Source organism: Podarcis gaigeae (genome assembly GCF_964106915.1).
Source record: "Podarcis gaigeae genome assembly, chromosome: 11".
NCBI lineage: Eukaryota > Metazoa > Chordata > Lepidosauria > Squamata > Lacertidae > Podarcis > Podarcis gaigeae.
In genome coordinates this window covers 4,359,236-4,383,815 of record NC_139687.1, presented here as the reverse complement: position 1 = coordinate 4,383,815, position 24,580 = coordinate 4,359,236, and the positions used below count along the sequence as shown (strand labels likewise).

The 24,580-nt window shown below is 40.4% G+C and overlaps 1 protein-coding gene across 3 annotated transcripts in view; it reads right to left on the bottom strand.

Moving 5' to 3' along the window:
- Positions 1 to 4,241: 4,241 nt before the first annotated feature.
- The window catches only part of CEP78 (centrosomal protein 78), a 28,056-nt gene continuing 7,717 nt past the window's right edge, over positions 4,242 to 24,580 (bottom strand). For all 3 annotated transcript variants that reach the window (XM_083702014.1, XM_083702013.1, XM_083702015.1), the window contains exons 9-16: positions 16,939 to 17,044; positions 14,530 to 14,665; positions 13,671 to 13,716; positions 13,243 to 13,383; positions 10,643 to 10,720; positions 10,045 to 10,211; positions 7,823 to 7,976; positions 4,242 to 5,224 (exon numbers count right to left, since the gene is read on the bottom strand). In XM_083702014.1, the coding sequence (XP_083558140.1) occupies positions 4,727 to 5,224; positions 7,823 to 7,976; positions 10,045 to 10,211; positions 10,643 to 10,720; positions 13,243 to 13,383; positions 13,671 to 13,716; positions 14,530 to 14,665; positions 16,939 to 17,044 (1,326 nt within the window). In that variant the 3' untranslated portion in view covers positions 4,242 to 4,726. The remainder of the gene's footprint in view (positions 5,225 to 7,822; positions 7,977 to 10,044; positions 10,212 to 10,642; positions 10,721 to 13,242; positions 13,384 to 13,670; positions 13,717 to 14,529; positions 14,666 to 16,938; positions 17,045 to 24,580) is intronic.

Genomic DNA, 24,580 nt, shown 5'->3' with positions numbered 1-24,580 from the left:
TATCCCTCAGAATCAAGGGGGCCAAATCCACTGGTCTGAAACAGAGCTTGAGCCATAGCCATAACTTCGCTTTCAGGGCCACATACCTAAAGGCTTGACAACCAGTTTCCAATCTCATGATCGCACCTGCCACGGAGGGGGGGATCCTGAGTATGGCCCTGAGGAATTGGGTTTGGATAGATTCCAATTTTTCATAGTCCCTACGTGAGCCCAAGGCAATGCCCACCAGCAGAAGAGGGAGGACTTTCATTTTAAAGAGTCGCAAGGCAACTTTGACGGTTTGTGCCTGTTTCTTGGAGTACAGGGTTCTAATCACCAAGGCTGCTTTGGATGCGTTCGAGGCTATGTATTCTCTGTGCGCCAAGAAGGACCTATTTGATCTTACAACCTGACCCCAGGTATTTGAAGCAACTGACCTGCTCTAAAGGAATACCATTAATTGACCATAAATTAGGTTTCAGTCGAGCAGCAAAGACCATTATTTTGGTATTGGCATAATTTAGTTGGAGCTCGTGTTGGGTCTCATATTCATGAAGAGCTCGAAGCATCCTCCTTAATCCGATGGGGGAGGTAGCTAATAGGGCGGCACCGTCTGCATACAGTAGGACATTCAAGGCTCGTCCTGCCAGTTTTGGTGGATGGAAATCAGTATTTGCCATATGCACCACTAGCGAATTAATATAGAAATTAAACAGGGCAGGGGCAAGCAAACAGCCCTGTCTTACCCCCCTAGTGGTGGCAACCGGATTGGAGACTAGCCCCTTACTATCTAGCCTAATCCTCAGGAGGGTATTTGTGTGCAAATTAATAATCAGCAGGAGAAGGCGGCGGTCGATAGATGTCGCTGCCAATTTTGTCCATAGCTGATTCCTGGGAATTAGATCAAAGGCCTGCTTAAAGTCTATAAAGGTGACGTGGAGGGCTTTTAGGCCATTGCCAGAGTACTTGGTGGCCAAGTGATTTAGGATTAAGATTTGGGCTCCTTCCTAATGGACAGTGGAATACACTGTTTGAATTTTCGAGTGGTCACTGGGTGCATTTAAAACAGGAATGTGGCACCTAGGGCCCTCTAGACAGATTTTCCTAAACTACTGTAAACTATTTATTTGTTTTGTGAAATGTTTATATCGTTGATTGTAAAGGAGGGGAGAAACCTCAAAGCGATGGCTGGACCTGGCAGGAGTTGGATTCCATCAGCATTTGGAAGAAGAGAATTTCCTAACCAGCCAGGGAAGTATTGTTAAGGGTTTCCAATACCAGTATGGATTATTCATAGTTAACTAGTCTTTGTCTTGAGGCTATGCCAGGACTTGACAAGAGAGTGTTAGTGTTAATAGTAGTGTGTTGCTGTCATGGAACTAAGCAGTTAGTCAATTGCTTCTTCATCTTGAGAATGTTCTGATGAAAAGGCACTTATTTGAAGAAAAGAGAGCAGACCTTGCTCCACCGCAGAGGAGGTGGTAATGCAGGTGACTTGTGTAGGAGAAGGTGCAGTTTTGAGAAAAGCATAGTTTTGCAGTGCAGTGAGCTAAAGCACTATTTACACTGTGCCTCTACCTGCGCTAAACTTTTATATTTTATTATAAGCCACCCTTGATAATCATCCAAAGGAAACCAAATCCAAAAAATACTGTCGCCCTGGAACTTCTCAATGCTCAACATACAGCACAATTGTCCTTTGAAGTAGCTGCTGCAATGGCAACTCTAGCAGCCAACTGTGTTACAATAGATTCCATTCAGTGATCCAGTATGGTACAGTGGTTAGAGTATTGGACTCAGACTAAGTATATCTGTGTCCAAATTCTTGCTCAACCATGACCTTAGGCCAGCCTCTGTCTCTACCTAATGTACTGGAGAGGGAAGTGGGAGGGCCTGTAAGTACTCCAGGTTGAAATGAGTGGGATGCTATAAGCACTTTCTACTGAAATTGGGCTCAAAACTCTTACCAGAATGGAGAGTACTAAAATGGGCTTTGAGAGGTGGTTTGAATGAATTTTTAAAATGTCTTAATATTTTTCCTTCCTTCCCTGCTCCCAACAGTTGTATTGCACTTCTATATACAACTATGCTGAAGGATGTGCTTTTTATATTTCAGCACTGCAGATGCACTGGCTAAACAGGCTACAAACAGTGGCATAGATATACTGCAAATTCTATAATCAACTGCTACCACACGAGCATGGAATTGGGACAGCCTTAAGCTGCACGGTTAGACATCACATCCATAAAACAGTTTGTTGTCGCCGTACAATGGCTACTGGTATAGGTAGGGGCCGGAAGGAACCATTGTATAAATTAGTTGCATGCCAGTCTATAGGAATACCCTATACTTTAAAAGTGAGGTATCAGGCCTGCCAATGGACAAGGCTAATATGGCAATGTCCTGTCCACCCACCCGCCATAACATGTAGCACACCATGACCTGCAATATTCTGGTGATACGGCTTTCTGTAAATTTCCAGTGTATTTCTCTAGAAAACAGAAATAGAGGCTAAATGACATCAGGGAATCAATGAATCTAAACTGAGTACTATTTTGGAATCAGCATTTCAAACCTAGAACATAAGGGAGAGTTCTTCCAATCCACAGTTGCTGGCCTGTACATAGGCAAGTTTTGCACCCTTGCACTTGGCCGCTTATTACAATGGCTATGCAGAAATTTGGATATGACTGAACAAAAAGGCTTAAAAGGAATACAGTTGGGTTACCAACATGCTGCTCAGGGGTACACCTGGTGCCTGCAGAGACATTCGCTGGTGCCTATATGCTCCTCCCCTGCCACTGAAATTGGGATTGAAAGAAGCATTCTGTTGCAGTGGGTAGAATAGGGTGTGGGTAATTCTGCACATATTTTTTCTACTTTATGAATGTGCCCCCAGTCCCCAAAAGGCTGATGGCCTCTGATTTAAGAGCCTTCAATTTTGTAGTAAGGTTGGGAACAGAAGCACAAACATTGAATTCCAAAGGTCCCATATTCAATTCTACGTTCAAGTAGGGATGTGAAATTGCTGGAGAGAAAAATGGAGTAATGTCTCAACACAGAATAAGTTGGCTTCCTAGGTTCACCCTATGTTAGCAAACCAATTTATCAAGCATTGATTGCACTAGAAAGAGGGTAGGAATTAGGGATGCAATTTACTTTTTCAGTGTAATATTGGGAAACTGGAAAGAAACTCCTTTATTAATTCAGGTTAAGGTTCAATTTATCAAAAAGACAAATGGTGAAATCCTACACCCCCACCCCAAAATCAATGTGGTGTGGAGGTGAAGCAACTGATGTTGAGTAGATGTGAATTGTGCACACAGCACATTCCACAGATTATGAAATGGGCAAACTGACGTCATATGAAAGGGCAAATACTCTCATAAGTTTAAGCAGGAAGCTGCCAACAAGTTCATGATATTACTGCATGAGACCAAGAAACCAATGCCTTCAGTAGCTTGCCGTAGAACTGTAAACAACTGTGAAATTGTCCAACCAGCCAACCTAATACTTATATCATCAAAAGTGAACAGAAGTTGTAAAATGACAAATTGAAATTATGGACACTGATAAGCTATGGAACAAATAGAGGTCAGAGTATTGATGTAAAGCTTTTGCCATGTCAAACACAAAAGCACTCAAAAGTAGAACATTAACCACCATGCATGGGGTTCTTTTAAAAGCCACAAAGCAACTACAGCAAAAATACATTTTAATTTCTATGCTTCTTAAAACAAGTTGAAACCATTTTTGTAATAAAATATTAACACTCAAAACTAAGTGTTAATCAAACTGCTTTGTTTGCTAGGAGTTAACAGTATCGTGTACCATAAATCTAGTTTTAAGAATGATGAAAGTCTACTGCTGTTTTGGCTTAGTAAAAGTAGTTGTTCCATGGAAAACAATTAGCTTTGTTTATAGTCAATTCAGGTTTAATAATTAAAATAAAATTAGTTTTAAACTGGTATGAGAGCAAACTGTTCACTGTAGGCTGAAATCTTGTATACCTTTCATGCCTATTGCTATAACTTAGGCCTGGTTTACACATGCATATCGTATAGGCTTTTATCCAGCATAGCACTAGGTCTTTCATTCCATCAGTACAAGGATTTCTGCCTGTGCAATGGAATGTTCCTCCCTCTCTTCCCCTGCACACCCCCCTAAATCAGTTTGGATGCAGTTCGAACAAGATTCAGTCATCAAATATCTTTTTATATTTTATAATATCCACAGTTAGTTAAAATGAAAAGCAGAAAGCTTTGAAATACTTTTTTTAATCAATAAAGCTCCTTTAAAGACAAGTTATACTTGCGTAAAAAAGGGAGAGGGAAATACTAAAAAAAGCCACAGCCACTTAAATTTTTGTATTCGATTCCTAATATTGATATTCCGTATGTGAATAGTTTATACAAAATCAAGCATTGAAACTTGTTAACAAAATATTTTTTAGACAAACTAAAAAAAAAATCATTTTATTCACATAGCATTTTGTTATTTAAAACCTGACTCATGTTAGAATTATGCACAAGAATTATCGGAATCACATGGGATCCTTTATAAAACAATATAAAAAGTAAAACACACAATCCTTTTGGATACTGCCAGCAAGTATTCTTGCTAAGATTTACACTGCAAGAAGTTAGGCATGACATAGATGCACAAAGTGCTGGATAAAGTTTTTGAAGCATGCATTTATCTCCAAGACCCGTGAAGTGTACTCCCCAATAGGAATGTTTTGGTTTTTTAAATACCTCCCATAGAATGGATGCTTTCTTGTATTTCAGAATCAGAACCTACTGTGTCATGTCTAGAAAGATCTGTTTGATGTACACTTTCATCTCCAGCAACAAAGCCTGCAGTGTAGGGAAGTCTTTTTGAGGAAACTTTACCATTTTCACTAGAAAGATTGCTGAATTTGCTACTATACACATTTACACTGGGATCAGAGACTGAATGCCAACTTGCAACTCGTTGCCTTACAGACGACCCTCTTGCTTCCAGTTCCACAGGTTGGCTGCTCTTCTCAGAAGATGCTGCCTGGCTGATTTTTGATGCATTTTCTTCCATTCTCCAACTTTCAACTTCACCTTCAAAGTCTTGCCATAAACTTTTCTTGGGCTGCCCAATGCCCTTAAGTTCTTGTCCTTCTGTTGTAGCAGCTAGGACATTATTTGCAATTTGAAATGGAGCTAAATCAGTTTGGAAGGAGATGGGATCAGGAATAACAGCTGAACCAGCATTCTAGGGAGGGAAAGAAAAGAAAATCAAAATGAACATCAACTGAATATCTGCAGCAATTTTCTAACTAGACTGCTATCTTTACAGTCAGAGGGAGAATTGCTTCTCTCCCGCCCCAATATAAAACATCATCAATGTGCTCAGAGTTGGCTCCCACTTTCTCTGCACTGGGAAAAAGGGAGATAGCTGGAAAGTATGAAATAAGCAAGTCTCACCAAACTCATGATCATATTAGCAATTCATTCTAATACGTCTTTTTATGGTCTATTCCCATCTGTAAGCATTTTGACAGCATATGCTGTCATAAGTCACAAAGATGATTGCTCCATAATGTTCAACAGTTGAGCAGTATGCAACAAGGCAACTAGAAGAATCCACCAACAGCATACGAATCAATATGGCTTACTTGACCAAACAATCCCTCCCCCCTCACAAATGCAAACAAACCTCACTGCAGCCAAACACAGACAACAAACCACGTCCCCCCCCCAATCCCTCTCAACACCAAGGAAATGTAATAAGCAAATAGATAGTGAACCTACCCAGTTAAATGCTGACAAAAAACCCACATGCACACTATATAAAAGAACATAAGATTCACCACCCCATCACCCCTCCTCCTCCTTCTTCCCCAACCTTATACTGTATACAACACTAATGTCTCATATCAAACGTAGCTGATTTGTAGAAAAGACATCACAATCCGAAAAAGACAATGCATGTAAACCAAGAAAACCTTTAATAAAAATTATTAAAAAACAAAACAAAACTTGAGCATTATGCATAAAAGAATGATACTTGACTGTTTGGTATGTCTGGCCAAATAATTTAAGACTGACTGAGAGGATCTTCTTCTTACCACCATAATCCAGGTATTGCCAGGATGATGAGGACATGTATTAATATTATTTCATACCCACTGTTCACCAAAGGAACCAAGATGCAGCAATTCAATATTCAATATTAAGAACAGCTTAAAACAAGAAAGGCCAGGGTAAAGAAATCAGTATAGAGGATCTCCTCAGCTATAGAAATCTCTCCACATACCAATGATCAAGTATCATTAAGAAACACTCTGATGTCTTAATAGTTAGTTCACTTGGCTTTTTAGGCACAATCCTAGAAAACTTGAATTTTCACCATTAACAGAGCAATCCAAAGCCTTACTCAGTCTGCCCCAGGCATAAAGAAGAAGAATTTGGACTTGATATCCCGCCTTTCACTCCCCTTTTTTCTCCATACAATTTTTTTCTCCATACAAATGTTGGAGCAGCAGTGCTGGAGAGGTCAGCCCTACAGAGCTGCCTTCAGCCACAACCAAGAGGCCTGTAGGGGCAGACTTACTCTCCACCAATTAAAAACTCTGAAGTTTTGGCTTCTGGGACACTTCTAAGGAACCATAAATTGCACTCTTAACTGAATTTGGTAACAGCTTATATTTCATTTGCACAGGGAGGTGGTTTCTTTTCTAAACATGCTGTCTAAAATCCTTGGACTTCAATTTAGAATCAGAGAATCATAGAGTTGGAAGAGACCACAAGGGCTATCGAGTCCAACCCCCTGCCAAGCAGGAAACACCATCAGAGCACTCCTGACATATGGTTGTCAAGCCTCTGCTTAAAGACCTCCAAAGAAGGAGCAGGGGCGCCGACTTATAAAAAATATTGGGGGGGCGGGGGCCCATACCGACTTATAAAAAATATTGGGGGGGCCCAAGACCTCCAAACCACTGCTGCTGGGGGAACGAAAGGGGCGAGCCCCGGGCTGCCCCGACCTTAAGTGAACCTGTGAGGGCCCGCCCTTTGCGGCAGCCGATTGGCTGCCGCCATGGGCGGTGAATATTAATGAGCTAGGGGGAATCCCCGCTTCTCACGGGGCTGACGCCAGTTCCGTGAGATTGTTGATGGGTCGAGAGCCCGCAACCCCACCCCCTCTCTAGATCGGGAGTGGCTTTGTTTTAACTCATTACTGAATGTATTTTAAAAGGTAACTACAGTATCGTCAAACAAGGAAAATAAAAAATACCAACATAATTTTGTGATTTTACAAAGCATAATATAGCTAATAATTTTCTTAAATTATTGGGGGGGGCGGACGAATTTTTGAGGGGGCTCGGGCCCCCTCAGGCCCCATGGAGTCGGCACCTATGAGAAGGAGACTCCACCACACTCCTTGGCAGCAAATTCCACTGTCGAACAGCTCTTACTGTCAGGAAGTTCTTCCTAATGTTTAGGTGGAATCTTCTTTCTTATAGTTTGGAACCATTGCTCCATGTCCGCTTCTCTGGAGCAGCAGAAAACAACCTTTCTCCCTCCTCTATGTAACATCCTTTTATATATTTGAACATGGCTAATTTGTAAGCCTTACAACCAAGAGTTTCATTTGGGTATCTCCAATAAAAAGGCAGCTATTCCAAGAATTTGAATGGAGAGTAAAACAGTGCTTGAACCACAGTTTCCTGGAAGTGAAGACACACAAGAACATAAGAAGAGAGAAGTCATGAAAACAAAATTAGGTAAAGCAAAAGGGGGAGGATTTGAAGAACAACACACCAGATGAATTTTGAGCAGGCAGTATTCTTCACTTGTCACCCATACTTACTTTGAAATTCTCCATGTGTTCTTGTCTTTCTTCTTCAAATGACTTCTCCCTTTCCGTTACTGCTGGTTTAGCTACAGTAGAAGTCATTTGAGGATGGGCAAATAAGCCAAAATCCGATTGATCTATACCAGCCATTGCTGCAAGCTGTCCAAGTCTGCATGATAAAATACATATTAAAATTTATATACCATTTGATTGTAAGAAAACATTTAAGCAGTTTACAAAAATCTAAAATAAAACATTATAATTGTTAGTAAAATCATACGCTAATACAGCTGCTCACAGCATAAGTATAGAGAAGAAACTATTTTTAGATCATTTTTATACACTCTTGCTCTCCAAGAATGAGTAGGTCAGGCGTTTGGGGGCAATGGGAATTTGGAGAGAGTGTCATGGGTGGCACACAAAATGGCTGCTGTTAGGTGGCATTCCTCCGTACTAGGAAAAATATACGATGTGGCCACTCCACACACAGTCCAAGAACTGTTGTTGCTAGCTTAGAGGTTGCTCCTTTTCACCACGTGTGCAGCATCAACTAGCTGGCTGACTGCCAGGGGGGGCAGGCTCAATCAGGGACGGGGGAAGCAATGTGTGAGAGAGAGCATGTGTGGAGTGGCACCGTTATATTTTTTTTCCTAGTACAGTGGTGCCCCGCAAGACGAACGCCTTGCAAGACGAAAAACCTGCTAGACGAAAGGGTTTTCCGTTTTGGAGGCGCTTCGCAAAACGAATTCCCCTATGGGGTTGCTTCGCAAGACGAAAAAAATCTTGCATCCCCCCGCGGGTTTTTTTCGCTTTTTTCGCCCTTTTCTTAAGCCGCTAAGCCGCTTATCAGCTGTTCCGCTGATAAGCCGCTTATCAGCTGATTGCTGGAAGCCGCTTGACAGCTGTAGCGCTAATCCGCTAAGCTGTCAATGGGCTTGCTTCGCAAGCCGAAAAAACTGCTATACGAAGAACCTCACGGAACGGATTAATTTCGTCTTGCGAGGCACCACTGTACAGGGGAATGCTCTTTGTTGGAGCATCTGTGGGTGTGTACACACACACACACACACACATGCATGCAGAGAAAATCAGTATTGTGTGATCTGTAGAATCAGGACCAGCATAATGTAGTTGACTTCCCGCGGTCTGGTGGGAGTGGGGAGGACAGCAATGAATTTACACATAATTTTGTGGTATTCCACACTAGCAGTAGTTCCATTAAAAAAAAATGATGGGAAGGGGAGGAAAATAAAGTTAGGAGGAAGAAAAGCTGTACATGTGCATAGCAAAGAAAGGCAGCTAAATGAAGTCAATTCCTCTGCCCTTTCTTCAGCACTGAAAAGTTAAAGGAAGAGGGGACATCCTTTCTTGGGCATTTAAGCAAAGAGAAGAGGTTGAATGGTTTTCAGTTCATAACAGTGTAGTTTGCAAAAGACTTAGCACCTGACCTTTCATGCTCCTTTATTCTTCCACACACCAAGCTCTTTAAAAGTGTGGGGGAGAGACTCTCTTTACACATACACACCAACCACACAGATCTCCCCCTCTGTACCCAAATGTCTTGTAAAGGCCCACCCAGGGGGGTGGTCAGACTGACCATGAAGCAATCAGGGACATCATCCTCATTGCTTCTCTTTGCCATCCAACTCACCCTGAAAGAAAATGCCCTCCAGGACACGGAAAACCCTGTTGCTGCCTTCACAATTCACAGGTCCACATGCAAGCTAGGAAGTATCTGGAGAAACCATCTTTGTAGCTTTTCCCTCCTCACTCCATGCTGAAATGAAATGCCCTTCTGGGCATTCAAAGTAATGGCCACCACCCTACTTTTCCTTTCCATGCCACCTTTATCTCACAATGCATAAGCCAGTAACATTCCAGCTTTCCCCATAGCATGTTCAGGATTCCCTCCAAAGAGGATGGTCCCCCCCCCCCCCCGTGTAACCAATTGGAGTAGAAAGGGGTGGGGCCTTCCAACTCTAGGAAGTGTTCTATATGGAAGGTCATGGGCCTCATCTTCAATAAAATTAATATAGGTCAGGTGACGTGAAGAACAGAAAGAAAGGCCTCCACAAGTGCCATGGTGCCTGCTGATACTGGATTGGCAACCCCAGGATTAGGCAAACTTTTGAGCAGTGAGGATCTCAGAAGATGAACCATTGGTGGTTTTGAACTATAACAAACTAATCTATTAGAATGGATAATTCCAAGGGTAACTCAAGAGAACACACTCTTACCCTGCGTCTTTTAGAAGATCTAAAAAAGCATGAAACTTTTGGAAAGAACTCTCAATGCTGCCCAAAACTCCTTCATCTTCAAGAATTGTGCTGGCTACTGACTGTGCATGGAGGACCTCTGACAAAGAGCAGTTTAGATTCCGTAAGCGGGTGTTTTCTAGTTCCAGCTAGAAGAAATCATGAAAGATAAATTTAATTAATACTAAATTAAATACCTGGCAACTTGGGGAAACACACCTGCTGCTTCCTATTTCGTGTGTGGCCCTTAGTGCAGAATAGGTTGCTGTTATTTTCCTATAACCACCACTCCAACAATATTATATACACCCATTTAAACAAAAGCTATATTATCAGATAAGAGTTTAAAAGCCCTGAACAGAAAAGAAATTATATCACACTGAGTGTTGATGTCCTTATGGCTTTAAAGCTGACAAATTGTGTATGCTCTATTGAACTCAGTTTGAAAAGCCTCTAGAACCTAAAATCCTGGAAAATTCAATTTTCTACTTATGTGAGAAAAAAGGCTAAAACAGTATTTAAAGCAGGACAAGTTAGTGTCTCTTTTTTAAAAAGTGCTAAGAAAGAAAATGAGTGCTACCTCCATTATCCGTTCTTCAGCAGTTGCCCTCTCTCTTCGTTCTTCTTTTAATCTTAATTGACATTTTTCATAATCCATCTGTCAGAAGGAAGATCATGGTTTCTTAAGGGTACTATAGCTGAAAATTAGATTCTTTGGGATTTATGCTTTAGAATTTTGGAATTTCCAAAATTTTCTGTGTTACCTCTGATCTCAAAATCAGGGGTTTTAACCTCAAAAGACAAAACCATATTAAAATATTTTACTGCTGTGTCTGTATACATCCCATACATATGTAAAGTTTAGATACATGGATCGAGCAGATCAGTTGCATTACCCTCACTCTGATCAAAATAATTATGATATGGATGTAAATAAAGTTAAACTAAGCACCATTAAGCTTTTAACTACAGCAGTTGAACTTGTAGTTTCCTATAGTAAATCCTTCAAGCAATTTTGGCTCGCTCCAGTGGCTCTTGTTTGAAACAACATTTAAGTTGGAAGAGAAAAAGGTTACTAACACATCACTTTGGAAAGAAACTATAGCAAACAGCTGTAAAGGGAACACAAGCAATTAAAGGTCTAACTTCTCTCCCCCAACACACACAGTACTCACCAATGAATCTATGGGAATATTTTACCCTTAGACTACTATACTAGATAGCATTGTCAGAATTCTAGGATACAGTCTTTGCGTCAGAGGCAGAGCAAGGAATGAAACACACCATGTCCTACACAGAATCTCTCAGAAGGAGAGGCCATAGTTAAGTGGTAGAAAGCATGTAAAGGTTCCCAGGTTCAAGCTGCAGCACACAGTTATAGAAAGCCCCCATCTGGTTATTTAATGCAGCTTTGGCTGGGGGAGCCACTGCTTTTCTACGTCTCTGATCTGGATACGTACCAATTTGAGGTGTTTGTAACTCATTTTGGGCATTCAATACATATTGGGGGTGCTACTGGTATACCACTCCCTTCTGCACAGCAGCCTCCCTACCTGAGCTGATTGAGCTATTCTCAGAGACAGTGTGGAAGACTTCCAGGGCTTCTGGTGTATCTCACCATTCATGCCAGGGCTGCCTTGTGAGGCAGGTCAGGATTTCACAGCTGTCATGACAACCATGGGCATGTCATTGGTTCAATACAGAAACCTGGAATACCTGAGATTTGGTTTGCTCAAAAGGGCAGAGAGACAAGTGTTCTAAAAGTGAGGAAATTGATATTAATACCCTTGTCACAATCAGGTCACTTTTTGGTTGAACTTCAGGCTATCAGTGACTTTACCTGTCTGTGGAGTGAAATAGTCCAAGACTAATTGATTACTGAGGGCTCTGGGGGATTTTCCAGCTGATATGGTTGGCACTCCTGCTGAAGGTCTACTCTCAGGTAGGTGACACAATCACTCCCAAGCACCCTCTTCCACTCAGCTGAGCCTGTGTGGCACCTTGCTATACACCTGAACTGAGGTTAATGAAGATGGCTGCAGTGAAGGTGGAGAAAAACATGCTGAATCTGATCAAACCCACCAGGCCTCCTCTGATGCAAGTGAGGAAATGGGTCCTTCTCCTCCACCACTGCATCCATCTTATAGTGTCCAGTAGAGCTTTTCTGGGTGCTGTGGGGCCTTTTGAAATCTGGCTTTCAGGAGATACAGTAGATCCCTCAGTAGCACGCTGTGACACATTTGCAAGGCACTCTGAGGATCACATAGATGGCATCTATCATAATTTGGTTGCCACAATTAATGCTGTATCATTTGTGGAGGTGCCTGGAGCACTGTTATTGCTACTTGAATATGTAGAACAAGGTACCTGATCAATTCTGGCTTATTATAAATGTAGCAGGGAGGGGATGTTCATCTGAGTCTAGGAGATCACAGGATGGCACAATTCCAGCTTCTTTAAAAGATGATGTAATTTGACCAGCTCCTGATATGATTTGAGCAGCTCCTAGTTTGCACAAGTATGACATTAACTGCAATGGGCAAGTGGTTAATATTCCTTTCCGGGGCAAGGTAATGAAAAGGGTGCTTAGTTACTCTTGGACAAATATGCAGATCCAATTCAGTTTCAGGTCTCCTTTGAAGACACAAACTGCCTTGGCTGCTCTATAGGGTGGCCTTTGTCAAGAGAAAGATAGTAGGATTAACTAGTATTGGCAGGAGGGTTAAATATAGTTTCTGTAAACAAATGTAAGACAGGTGGGGGCATGGATCTCATAGAATTATATTATAAATTACATATTGTCTAACCCAAAAAAACTTAATTCTGGGCAGACAAAGTGCTATTAATTTTTTGCCACTGTTGCCCTTAGTAAATAAGACAAGTTTCCCCCCCAAAAGTTGCTTATCTAGTTGCTTTTGTTACTACAACTCCCAAAGCAAAGTGAAGTACCAACTGCACATATGGTTACCTTGCCTGCATTCATCTGGATCACAGCCTATATTTGCAATTCATTTCTGTATTTATAAAAAATTTAAAGACCTGTACATCTAGCAGCTTTCTAGAAAAATTAAGTTATATGGGGTCATTTGCAGACTATTTCTATGTGCCTAGTCCCACGCACAAAGGCTAATCACTGAATTTCATTTGTCTTTCATAAAATCCAAAAGATAGAAACTGTACCTGTAACTGTTGGTACTGTTTTAACTTTATTTCTGGCGACTTTGTGGCATCAGTTTCACATATAACATCCTCTGCAGCACCATCTGTCTCCGTTTCAGATGAAGATGCACTTTCCACAGTTACTTTCACTGGAATGCCAGCCTGCATGCACATACAGTAGGCACAGTATACAATTAGATTTAATTATGTTAATGATCTCATTTTACAAGTGGATTATATAATATTAGTGATCATCTGATAGATATCTTTTATTTTGCCTTTTCTACAAGTCCAGGTCACACTGTACTTGTTACTGAATTTAAGTAATAAACTTCCCTAAGGAAGAATCTTTACAATCGGACATTGTCAAAAATAAGCTGTCCTTCCCAAAGCCAGTGGTAATACTCTCTTGTTTGTTTCCTAGAAATGAGGAGAAATTATAATGTTACCTGGATTTGCAATGGAATTTCATGAGTACTCTTCCTAGATGCAGCCCTAAACACAAATTAAATGTTTTAAGAAGTGGGGAGGGGGAGTCTGATGTTTGCAGCATGACTTCACAGATTTAAGCAAAGCTTATTTCAGCCTGAGATCAAGTCCTCATATCAGTATTCCCAACCAAAGCCTTCACTTTCCCTCCACCCAAAATATTGTTAACGTACAACAGCAAGCTGCTGACAGTAAGTAATTCATAGTAGACTGTGAATGGGGTCAGTGGAATCTCTCTCCCTAATTTACTTGCGTTCCATGTTTATTTGCAGAATCAGACATTCCTATTTAGATGAGTTCAACCACCACAGCAAAAATTATGCACGTCTTTCTCCAATCTCTCTTGAACTGATACAAATATACTGGCTGTGTTCACAAGAACATGGTATATTGGGAGCATTACTTGATTTTCACCTACATTTTCTACATGGGCACAAGCCCTATATGGCATACATGTACAGCAACTAGCCACAAGGTGGATTCATGTGTCATCAAAGTAGTCACTACAATATCAAGAGTTATTTCTATCCCAGACACAAGCCAAGCTTTTCAAAGGAGAGTGGTGCTTGTAGGGGTCCCTAAAGAAGTTGTTAAGCTGCAGGGCATTCAGATGTTGAGCTACTGAGTACAACACAGATGCTGGTGTCACTTATTTCTTTAAAAACTATTTATAGCACTATACGTTTACATATCTATAACACAATTTGAACTCAGTGAAAATAAATATACCAGGGCTACCTAAGAATATACTAGCCTCTTCCACGTTACCTTAATCCACAAAGCATATGGCATTTTTTCACTGCCTTCAATAAATATTACCTGTGCTGTTTTGCACGTTCAGCAGTACGCCAAGGCAGGAAGCCACGTGCTCCTGGAGGCAAGGGCTTTGGAACATAGCTGTCTTGATCACACAGCACTGTCTTACTAGGACTTAAGGGCTTTTTTGATGCAAACCCTGTATCATAGCAAGCAAAAGAAAGAAGAAAAATTGATCCAGATAACACGGGGGCGGGGGATACAGAATTTTAAAAATTTAGGAGACAAGAAGTAGATGAAATGGGTTTCTGCTGTCAATCCAACGTCAATCATCTAAGATTTTACTGAGAAATTGTTTTTATTCCATAAGTCCCAGGTTATATTCCACAGTTGGAAAGTACTTGGGAAAATGCTGATTCAAAGTCAACAAATAATTCTTCTACCACCAGCACATAGGTTTATAAAACTTTATAGGACTTACTAGTAACTTGCTTTCACAGGGCTAATGAGGACTAATGTGCAACAAAAGGGAATCCTTATGTGATTCCCTATTGTTGCACATTAGTCCTCATTAGACCTGTGAAAGTGTACGGTTTTAAAAATTAAAAGAAAAATTAAAAAGTTATGACAGAGGAACTTAGGTTAGGTAGAGCAAGCTATATAGCAAGCCCATCAAGGCCAACATCTCTCAGAATAACCAATCTCACAGGGTTGTTGTAAGTGTTGTAAGAAATAGGAAGAATCATGGCTGCTGCCTTGAGATCGTTGCAGGAAAAGCAATATAAATGGAAATGATTCAAGGCTTAAAATATATATATTGTTGTGATTTGTATTTCAGTCACTAGAGCATGCTGTTGATGAAATTCCAGATTTTATATATAAACATTGTTTTAACATAATTTTTTTTTTATAGTCAGATGCTAGATTCAGGCTAAGTCTCACCATGTTGAACAAGACTCATGAGTAAATGTACTTAATATTCCATTGCACAGTCCAATCATATCCATTTTCTTCCATGGGGAAGAAAAGTGCCCCGCTTGGTGGAGCTACCATCCATGGCAAATGGCAATCTTGCGGCACAATCCTATGCATGTTCATTCCCAGGTAACTACACAGAACTGCAGCCTTGGTGTCCAGAAAGTTCATAGATATTAGCTCGCATGCTTACCTCTGTGTCTCCAGATTACTGAAGCAGAAGTAGGGAAATAGCCAGATACATAAATTAATCAAGATAATACATTTTAAATACCTTTCAATTTAAGTAGTCATAAAAATGCCTTGGCTTGCTTGCTCAGAAGTTGTTATAAGTTTAAGGTTTTCCCATGCCAACTAGGAGGCTCATATTTGAAGCATATATAACAAACTCCAATTACTAGGAAAGCCTTAAAACAAACCTTTTTGTTTAATGAAACATCACGCAGGACATTAAATTTACTTCATGAGGTCAGCACAGACCTCACTTAAAATTAGAATGTTGGGCTTCAGGTGATTCATTTTCCCTCCACATATTTCAAATCGTGAATGGATTTAAAATGGAAGGCAGTATGCAAGCTGTATTAAGGAAGCGATGTGGGTTGTGTGCATGGATAGATACCTAAAGACATGAACACTGGTAAAGTATGAACACAGCAAATTGAAGCCTGAAATTTCTGACTACATTTAATCCTAAACATAGGGCATGTCTCAGAACTCTGTATACTATCTATCCTAGTTAAGTGTACTAGCAGCCATCCATATTTCCATTCACTACCCCTGCCTTAGCAAGTAGTCCATGACCCTTTGTTAATGGTGACAATGAGCTACTGCCTTAAGCTTCAGCTTGGAAGCAGTGGGGAATTGTCTCTTGAAGTTTCACTGAGGTTGAGAGGATTGTATGTAAAGAAGGGGAAGATCCCAGTCCACCTTCCCTGGCTAGCTTCAAGGTAGAGAGAAATGTTGGGTGGTTTGGCAGCAAGAGGCAGAAGCACTTGGAATGGCTAGGCTAGTATGTTTTAAATAGTTCTACTTTGAAAATGAGAAGCACTTCAAAAATGAAAAAATGGAATCAATGATTTTGTTTGCTGGTTGTTGGTTTGTTTTTGAAGCTTTCATTCTTCAAGCCAAAATAATTTTCAGCCTTGCCAACTGGCTGGAATCAATTGAATAAATTGATGTATGACTAGCTCAGCCAGGAGATAACCATGGCTTAGTAACCTAGATACAACCCAATTTGAATTCCTGGAAGCGCTCTTATTCCAAGATCCTGATTGCTCTGCATTTTTTGTTCAGTAGTAACTAAAATGTGTTGGAATACCTTTTTTAGTTTATTAGGCAGTTTCTTAAGTTTCTTTCTTATCATTTGTTTTACTATTTCATTTTTTACAGTCTTGCTTCTAAACAAATATGACCATCTATATATACAAGCTGTATCAACTCATTGACATATCAGTTAATTTTTATTTTATATCAACTTGTACAAAGCAATATACTTACCAATACGAATAGTAGCTTTTCCTTTTCTGCCATTTCCTAAGACAACTGTTCTTTTTTTAGGTTTATTTTTAAGGTCTTTTGAGGGTGGAGATGGAAGCCACTTATACTGGAAGAGGGAAAAAAAGAGTGTATATTTTGATTTAGTAGTAACTACTTCAATATCAACATCCTTACTTAAATTGATACCAGATACTGGGGAATAAAGGAGAAACATAAGAATTTTAAACGTATTTAAAAATTAATCTATCATTTGCATACTTCCTGGGCTCATTGAGCACGCCATTCCCAGGCCTATGAGGTGGTAGTGATGGCAACTGCAAAGAAATCTTTCTTCTCTGCCACAACATCAAAAGAATTGCATGCAGCTGAGCTTTTTCAGGAGGTTCACCAGACTGAGTCACCAGAAACTGCTTGCTCTGATGGTTTTGCCTGATGCATCATTGATAAACTAGCTCAAATTCAGTCTGGCTTGGATGCTGTAGTTCATATGTAGTCTACAGCTACCCATTGCTGTTGCTTGGATTGACGTAAGATCATTCTCAAGGATGATGACAGGGTGCTTGGAATTTTGAAAACCACCACATTAAAATAGCAACATCACACGCCTTGGCTAGCACAGATCTATCATGGAGAGCTTAGCAAATTTCTGAACAAGACTGGTAATATTTCTTTAAAGGCCAGAATTTCAAATTGGCAGTGGTCCAATCATTCTTTAAAAAATCTACACCAAATAAAGAAGTTTATTTTTTTTATAATATTTTTTATTAGTTTTATAAAATACAGAAAAAAGAATAAAGAACGTATTATAAAAGTAAAAAAGAAAGGTTACAAATTTTTCTTACTCTTTTTTCCAAATCTGTTGGACTTCCCCACGTCCTCCCAACCCTGCATTCTCTGTAATGCATAACGTCTGCAATTTGTTAACTTATTTCAATACTTATTGTATCTTCCTTTTTATCATGTTACCCAATTTCAAATGTATTATAACCCAAATCATGTACATTTTCATTTTAACACAATAAAGTTGTTTCATTATTCTATCTCTGACTCCTTGTACCTTAATTTCCATTTCTTTAATTTAACATTACTGAAGCTAAAATTTCCTAAAAGGTGCGTTTTTTAACATTCATACAACTTATAATGTTTTTCCAAATAGTCTTTAAATTTTCTCCAATCCTCCTCGAATGTTTCTTCTCCCAAGTCTCGGATTCTGCCAGTCATTTCGGCCAGTTCCATATAGTCCATCAACTGCGTGTGCCATTCCTCCAGTGTGGGTAAATCTTGTGTCTTCCAATATTTTGCAATCAGAATCCTTGCTGCTGTAGTAGCATACATAAAAAAAGTTCTGTCCTTCTTAAACACTCTCCGGTCCACCATGCCCAGAAGGAAGGCCTCTGGTTTCTTAGGTAAGGTAAATCTCAGTACCTTTTTTAGTTCATTATGAATCATTTCCCAGAAGGCCTTCACTTTCGGGCAGGTCCACCAGAGGTGAAAGAATGTCCCTTCCGCCTCTTTACATTTCCAGCATTTATTATCAGACAGGTGATATATCTTAGCAAGCTTGACTGGGGTCATGTACCACCGGTATATCATTTTCATAATGTTTTCCTTCAAGGCACTACATGCCGTAAATTTCATTCCGGTGTTCCATAACCTTTCCCAGTCTTCAAACATAATGTTATGCCCCAAATCCTGCGCCCACTTTATCATGGCGGATTTGACTGTCTCATCCTGAGTATTCCATTTAAGCAGCAGGTTATACATTCTCGAAAGTAGTTTGCTTTTTGGTTCTAACAATTCTGTCTCTAGTTTCGATTTTTCCACCTGGAATCCAACCTTCTTATCTACTTTAAAGACCTCTTGAATTTGTGCATAATGCAACCAATCTCGCACCTTGTTTTTTAGTTTTTCCAAGCTCTGCAACCTCCAATTGTCTCCAATCTTTTCAATAATTTCCCCATATTTAGGCCAATTGGCTTCCATATTAGGTGCCTTGGCCTCCACCGGTGAGAGCCACCTCGGAGTCTTACTCTCCAATAAGTCTTTATATTTTGTCCAGACCATTAAAATTGCTCTCCTGACAATGTGGTTTTTAAACAATTTGTGCACTTTAACCTTGTCATACCACAAATATGCATGCCACCCAAAAGCATTGTCAAACCCTTCCAGATCTAGGACATCAGTGTTTTCCAGTAAAATCCAATCTTTCAACCAGCAGAAGGCTGCAGCTTCGTAATATAACCTCAAGTCTGGCAGGGCAAATCCCCCTCTTTCTTTCGCATCAGTTAGTATCTTAAACTTTATTCGGGGCTTTTTGCCCTGCCAAACAAACTTAGAAATATCCCTCTGCCACTTTCCAAAGCATTCCACCTTGTCCACGACCTGTAGGGTCTGAAACAAAAATAGCATTTTTGGCAATACATTCATCTTTATAGCTGCTATTCGGCCCAACAAGGAAAGTTTCAATCTTGACCATGTTTCCAAATCTCTTTTGATTTCTAACCAACATTTCTCGTAGTTGTCCTTAAACAGATTCAAATTTTTGGAGGTCAGATACACCCCTAGGTATTTTACTTTTTTAACCACATTTAATTCTGTTTCTTTCACAAACTCATCTGTTTCTGTACTTGTCAAATTTTTTGCTATAACCTTAGTTTTTTGCTTGTTCAGCTTAAATCCCGCCACCCGACCAAAGTCCGAAATTAATTCTAACACTCTTTTAGTACTAGAGACAGGCTCCTGCAGTGTTAATACCAGGTCATCTGCAAATGCTTTCAATTTATATTGTTTCACTCCGACCTCAATTCCCTGTACCAACCGGTCCTTTCTAATCATGTTCAATAGCACCTCCAGAACTGAAATAAACAATAGGGGGGATAGGGGGCACCCCTGCCGTGTCCCTTTTTCAATTTTAAACTCCTCTGTCACCACATTGTTTACTATCAATTTCGCTTTTTGTTCTGAATATATTGCTTCTATTCCATTTTCAAACCCCCGCCCCACTCCCATCCCTTCCAAATTTTTCTTCATAAACATCCAGGAAATATTGTCAAAGGCTTTCTCCGCATCAATAAAGATTAACACCGCTCTAGTGTTTAGCTTTGTTTGTAAAAGCTCCAAAATGTCAATAATGTTTCTTGTGTTGCCAAACAAATGCCTACCAGGGAGAAAGCCAGCCTGGTCCTTATGGATCACTTCATTAAGCACTTTTTTAAACCTACTTGCCAAAATGTCTGCAAAAATTTTGTAATCCACATTTAGGAGTGAGATGGGGCGGTAGTTCTTAAGCTGAGTCTTTTCAGTTTCTAGTTTGGGTATCAATGTGATGAAAGCTTCTTTCCACGTTTCCGGTGCCTTCCTCCCCTCCATAATCTGGTTACAAACCTCCAACAAAGGTTGTATCAAATAGTCTTTCAAAACCTTATAGTATTTGGAGGTAAGTCCGTCGGGGCCTGGAGATTTGCCTAATTGGAGGTTCTGAATGGTGCTTTCAATTTCTTGCTGTGTGATATTACTATTCAGGGTTGTTCTCATTTCCTGAGGTATTTTCTGTAATCCGTTAGTTTTAAGAAATTGGTCCACCTCCGAATCTTTCTGTGGCCCTTGTGAATAAAGTTCTTTGAAATATCTCTGGAAGCACTTTCTAATTTCCTCGGGTTTCTGAACCATTCTCCCTTCAATCTCTAGATTTGTAACAGTATTAAGTTTTTGTCTCTTTTTCAACTGCCATGCTAGCAGTTTCCCACACTTATTTGCTGATTCAAAGGATCTTTGTTTCATTTGTTTAATTTTCCATTCCACCTCTTGATTTATCAGTTTCAAATATTGTGCTTGGAAAAATTTCACTTCTCTCAGCACCTCCTTCGACTTTGGCCTGGATCTTAGTTTTTTCTCTCCATCTCTTATTTTTTCCAATATCTTCTCCTTCTTTTCATTCCAGAATTTTTTCTTGATCGTATTTTGTTGTATTAGAAACCCTCTCATGACTGCTTTACTTGCGTCCCAGATTATTCTTTTTTCCACAGTGGTATTTAAATTTATCTCAAAATAGTCCTTTAAAGTTTTTTGGGCCTTCTTAACAATCTTCTCGTCCCTTAATAAGGTGTCATTCATTTTCCATCTGAAGGATCCGGTTGTATTTAGTCTCAATTCCATTTTCAAAGCATTATGGTCGGAGCAGGTTTTTGGGCAGATTTCCACCTTTCTAGTCCTGGGTGCCAGTCCTCTAGTTATCCATATTTGGTCGATTCGTGTCCATGTCAGATGAGCTTCAGAAAAGAAAGTCCCTTCTTTTCCTAGGGGGTTCTTAACCCTCCATATGTCAATTAAATCCACATTGTCAGTCATTTCAAAAAAAGTTTTAGGTAGTCTGCCATCTTTCGTTATGTTAGCACTTTGCGACTTATCCATATTTACAGACACAACCCCATTCATGTCACCCATCATGATGATGTTGTTATAATCTAAGTAATCCAGCATAATCTCATGCAGCTTCCTGAAAAATTCCGATTTTCCTTCATTTGGGGCATATATTCCTAATATCAGAAATTTTTCTCCTTGTGTCTGAATTTCAATCGCCAAAATTCTGCCGTGTTCATCTTTAAATAAGAATTTCGGTGACAGGCTCTCCTTTGCATATATCACCACACCTCGTTTCTTCACTTTGTCCGAAGAGATAAATTCTTGGCCTAGTCTTTTATTAATTAGCACTTTTCTGTGGAGCCTTGTCACATGCGTTTCTTGCAGGCAAATAATGTCCAATTGTTCTTTTTTCAAAATATGAAATACTTTTCTTCTTTTTTCCGGAGAATTTCCGCCATTTATATTCCAACTAAGAAGCTGCAGCGACATCCTAGTCTAATTGGTGGGTCTACAATGGGGTGTCTAGGCTTCCCTCCGATCCCGGAGGTGGTAATGTTGGTCCAGATCCAGGCGGTGTAGGCTTTGGAGATGGTCCCGGTGGTGGTGGAGGCCAAGAAGCTGCGGCTCCTTTCTGGAGGTCCTCCTCGTGGTCGTGTAGGAACTTCTGTTGGTCCTCCGGTGTTTTAATTCTTACTTTCCTTCCTTTGTAGGTAAATGAGAGTCCTTGCGGAAACTCCCACCTATAAGGGATTGTGTTATATCTCAACAATTTGGTCAAATCTGTATAAGTAGTCCTAAGGTCCAAAAGGTGTTTAGGTATATCTCTGTAAATTTCAGCCTTTTTTCCTTCTATCTCCAAGGATTTTTTGAAGTGTAGGCCTAGTATCTTGTCTCTTTCCTCTCTCGATCTCAAAATAACCAAACAGTCTCTGGACTTGTCCTTCTTTATCAATTTTCCCAGTCTAAAGGCAGTCACAATTTTAAAGTCCTTATCTTCCTCTATTCCCCCAGAATTTGGAGAACAAAAGTGTTAAAAATCCCTGTAGGTTTCCTTCCTCCAATTCTGGGATAGCCCTTAATCTGAGATTATTTTCCTTACTTTTCAATTCAACCAATGACAGGTAGGCTTGTTGTTCCCCTACCTGTCTTTTCAGAGGCCTTACTTCCCCCCTAATCTCATCAACCTTTTTGTTCGCCTGTTCTGCTTTTTGACAAGCTTCCGCCGCAAGCTTATAATTTTCAGACGTTGCCCCTTGTAATTTTTCAATTGCCTGAGTATGATGGGAAACTTGCTCAGATAATTTAGTAATAGAGGATGTAGCTTGGTCAATTTTTGATGATTGGTTGTCCACTTTTTGATTTAAAATTCCAAGTTGTTCCAAGATTTGCTTCAGAACTATTTCAGATCCTCCAGTTGCCATATCTTCTGCAACGGGCTCTGCAGCAGGCTCTTCAAATTCCACCTCCTGTGCTGTCAGCACAGTTGGGACGGATGATCTTCGTTGATGAGATAGGGTTGTTTGAACAAGTTGCCCTGGTTTCTTTTCTTTCTCTTTAGCTTTAGCTGCTCTTGTTCTCCCTGTGCCACTCATTCCACACCTGCCTCTGTTCAAGGTCAAATTTTCTTTTGTTTCATAAGTTAGACAAAGTCCAGAGTGTAAACAATTTAACCACAGAGAATCACAATAAAGTACAGTTCCCAGGCCTCTATATCTCCACAATCCTCTAGGTGGGGGTATTTCAAAATTTCAAGGAAGGAGAGAGCTCTTGTCCGCCATTGAAGTTCTTATATTCCCTATGTTAAGTCTTTGATAGTTCCAGAGCACAAAAGGAAGTTTCCACAGGCTTTCTTTGTCTTAAAGAAAAGCCACAAGGTGTCAAGAAGGGTCCCAGCAACAATGTTTAAACGTTAATGTCTCAGTCTATGTATCAGTTAAGCTCCAATAACAGTATCAGCAGTTTGACAGTTCTCCTTTGCACGCTGACAGCCCGATCGCTGGGTTGTCTCTTTTAACTCCACATAGCTCAAAATTAGGAAGAAGGTCCCAAAAATAAAATCCACAACTTTTACAAAGATTTCCTGCTTGTCTTTTCGCTACAAAGTCTGTCAAATACACCCTCGTTTTACTTTTACAGTCCCTTTTCAGCGCTTCAGCGCTCTTCTGCGCAATTGCTTTAATCTGGTTAGCAGGATCAGGAGACGGACTTCCTGTTACTCGCCTCCCGTTTTCAGCCGAATTTCAACCAAATTCCCAAATTTTCCGATGTTTAGCTCCCCTTACTCACGGGTATGTAGCAGCCAATTTTGATGTTTTCAAGAAGAAAGGTCGGCGCTCATCAGCAGCAGCGCAGCTTTGCATCCACGAAAAGAGCGATGAACTCACAGCGCCGCTCCCCCTTTCGCGTTCCGGAGCCCCTTACGGAGCCCCTTATTCGTTTCCGGGGGGGCTTTGGGCGCCCGCCGAGTCCCACGGCCGCAGGCTCGCTCTGCCTGCGGTTTTTCTTAATGGGTCTCCGCTTTGCCGTAGCGGACGACCCTTTTTCGCGGAGCCCCTCTTCACCAGGTAAAGAGGACCGCCATTGCTATTTTGCGCCGCCTCCGGAAGTCCAAATAAAGAAGTTTAGCCAGTTTTCAACCAGCACCAAATCTTTCTCTTTGGTGGAATGATTATGGTATTTGTGCAAGAAGAATTCCTCAAGGTATTGTTGAATGATATACCTCTCAACCCTTTTCAGTCCAGTATCAGCCAGAGACCATCAGCCCTGGTAGGGGATCCCTTTCCTGAAGGTCAACAACGACATCACCTCCCTACTGATCTTACTGGGCCTCTCAGCAGTTTTTGACTGTGTAGACTGCACCATTCTTTACACGGTTTAGAACATCTGGTGGTGGTGATTCTCCAGTAGTTCTTCTGTTTTGTCAAATTCAACACTTCCAGTCACTTATCTTCATTGGAATTCATGTTTGCATTTCTACAGAGTTTTATATATTATTTACTATGTATCTATGAAACCACTGAGTGAGGTCATTCAGTGCTTTGGGACCAGGTGTCATCAGTACTGTCCCAGTCTTCAAGCAGTGTCTGCAAACTGGATGAATTCAAGCAAAACATGAGGCAATGTGAATAGGAAATTCTCAGGAACAAGAGAAAAACTATTTGCTTGAGAAAGAAGGAAGTGTCTCCCTGTCTGACCAAATGAAAAACCTGCTTTGAGCACATTGAAAAGCAACCTAATGCTAGTCTGAATTTTAAAAACATGCTCTGCCTTTTTATAACTC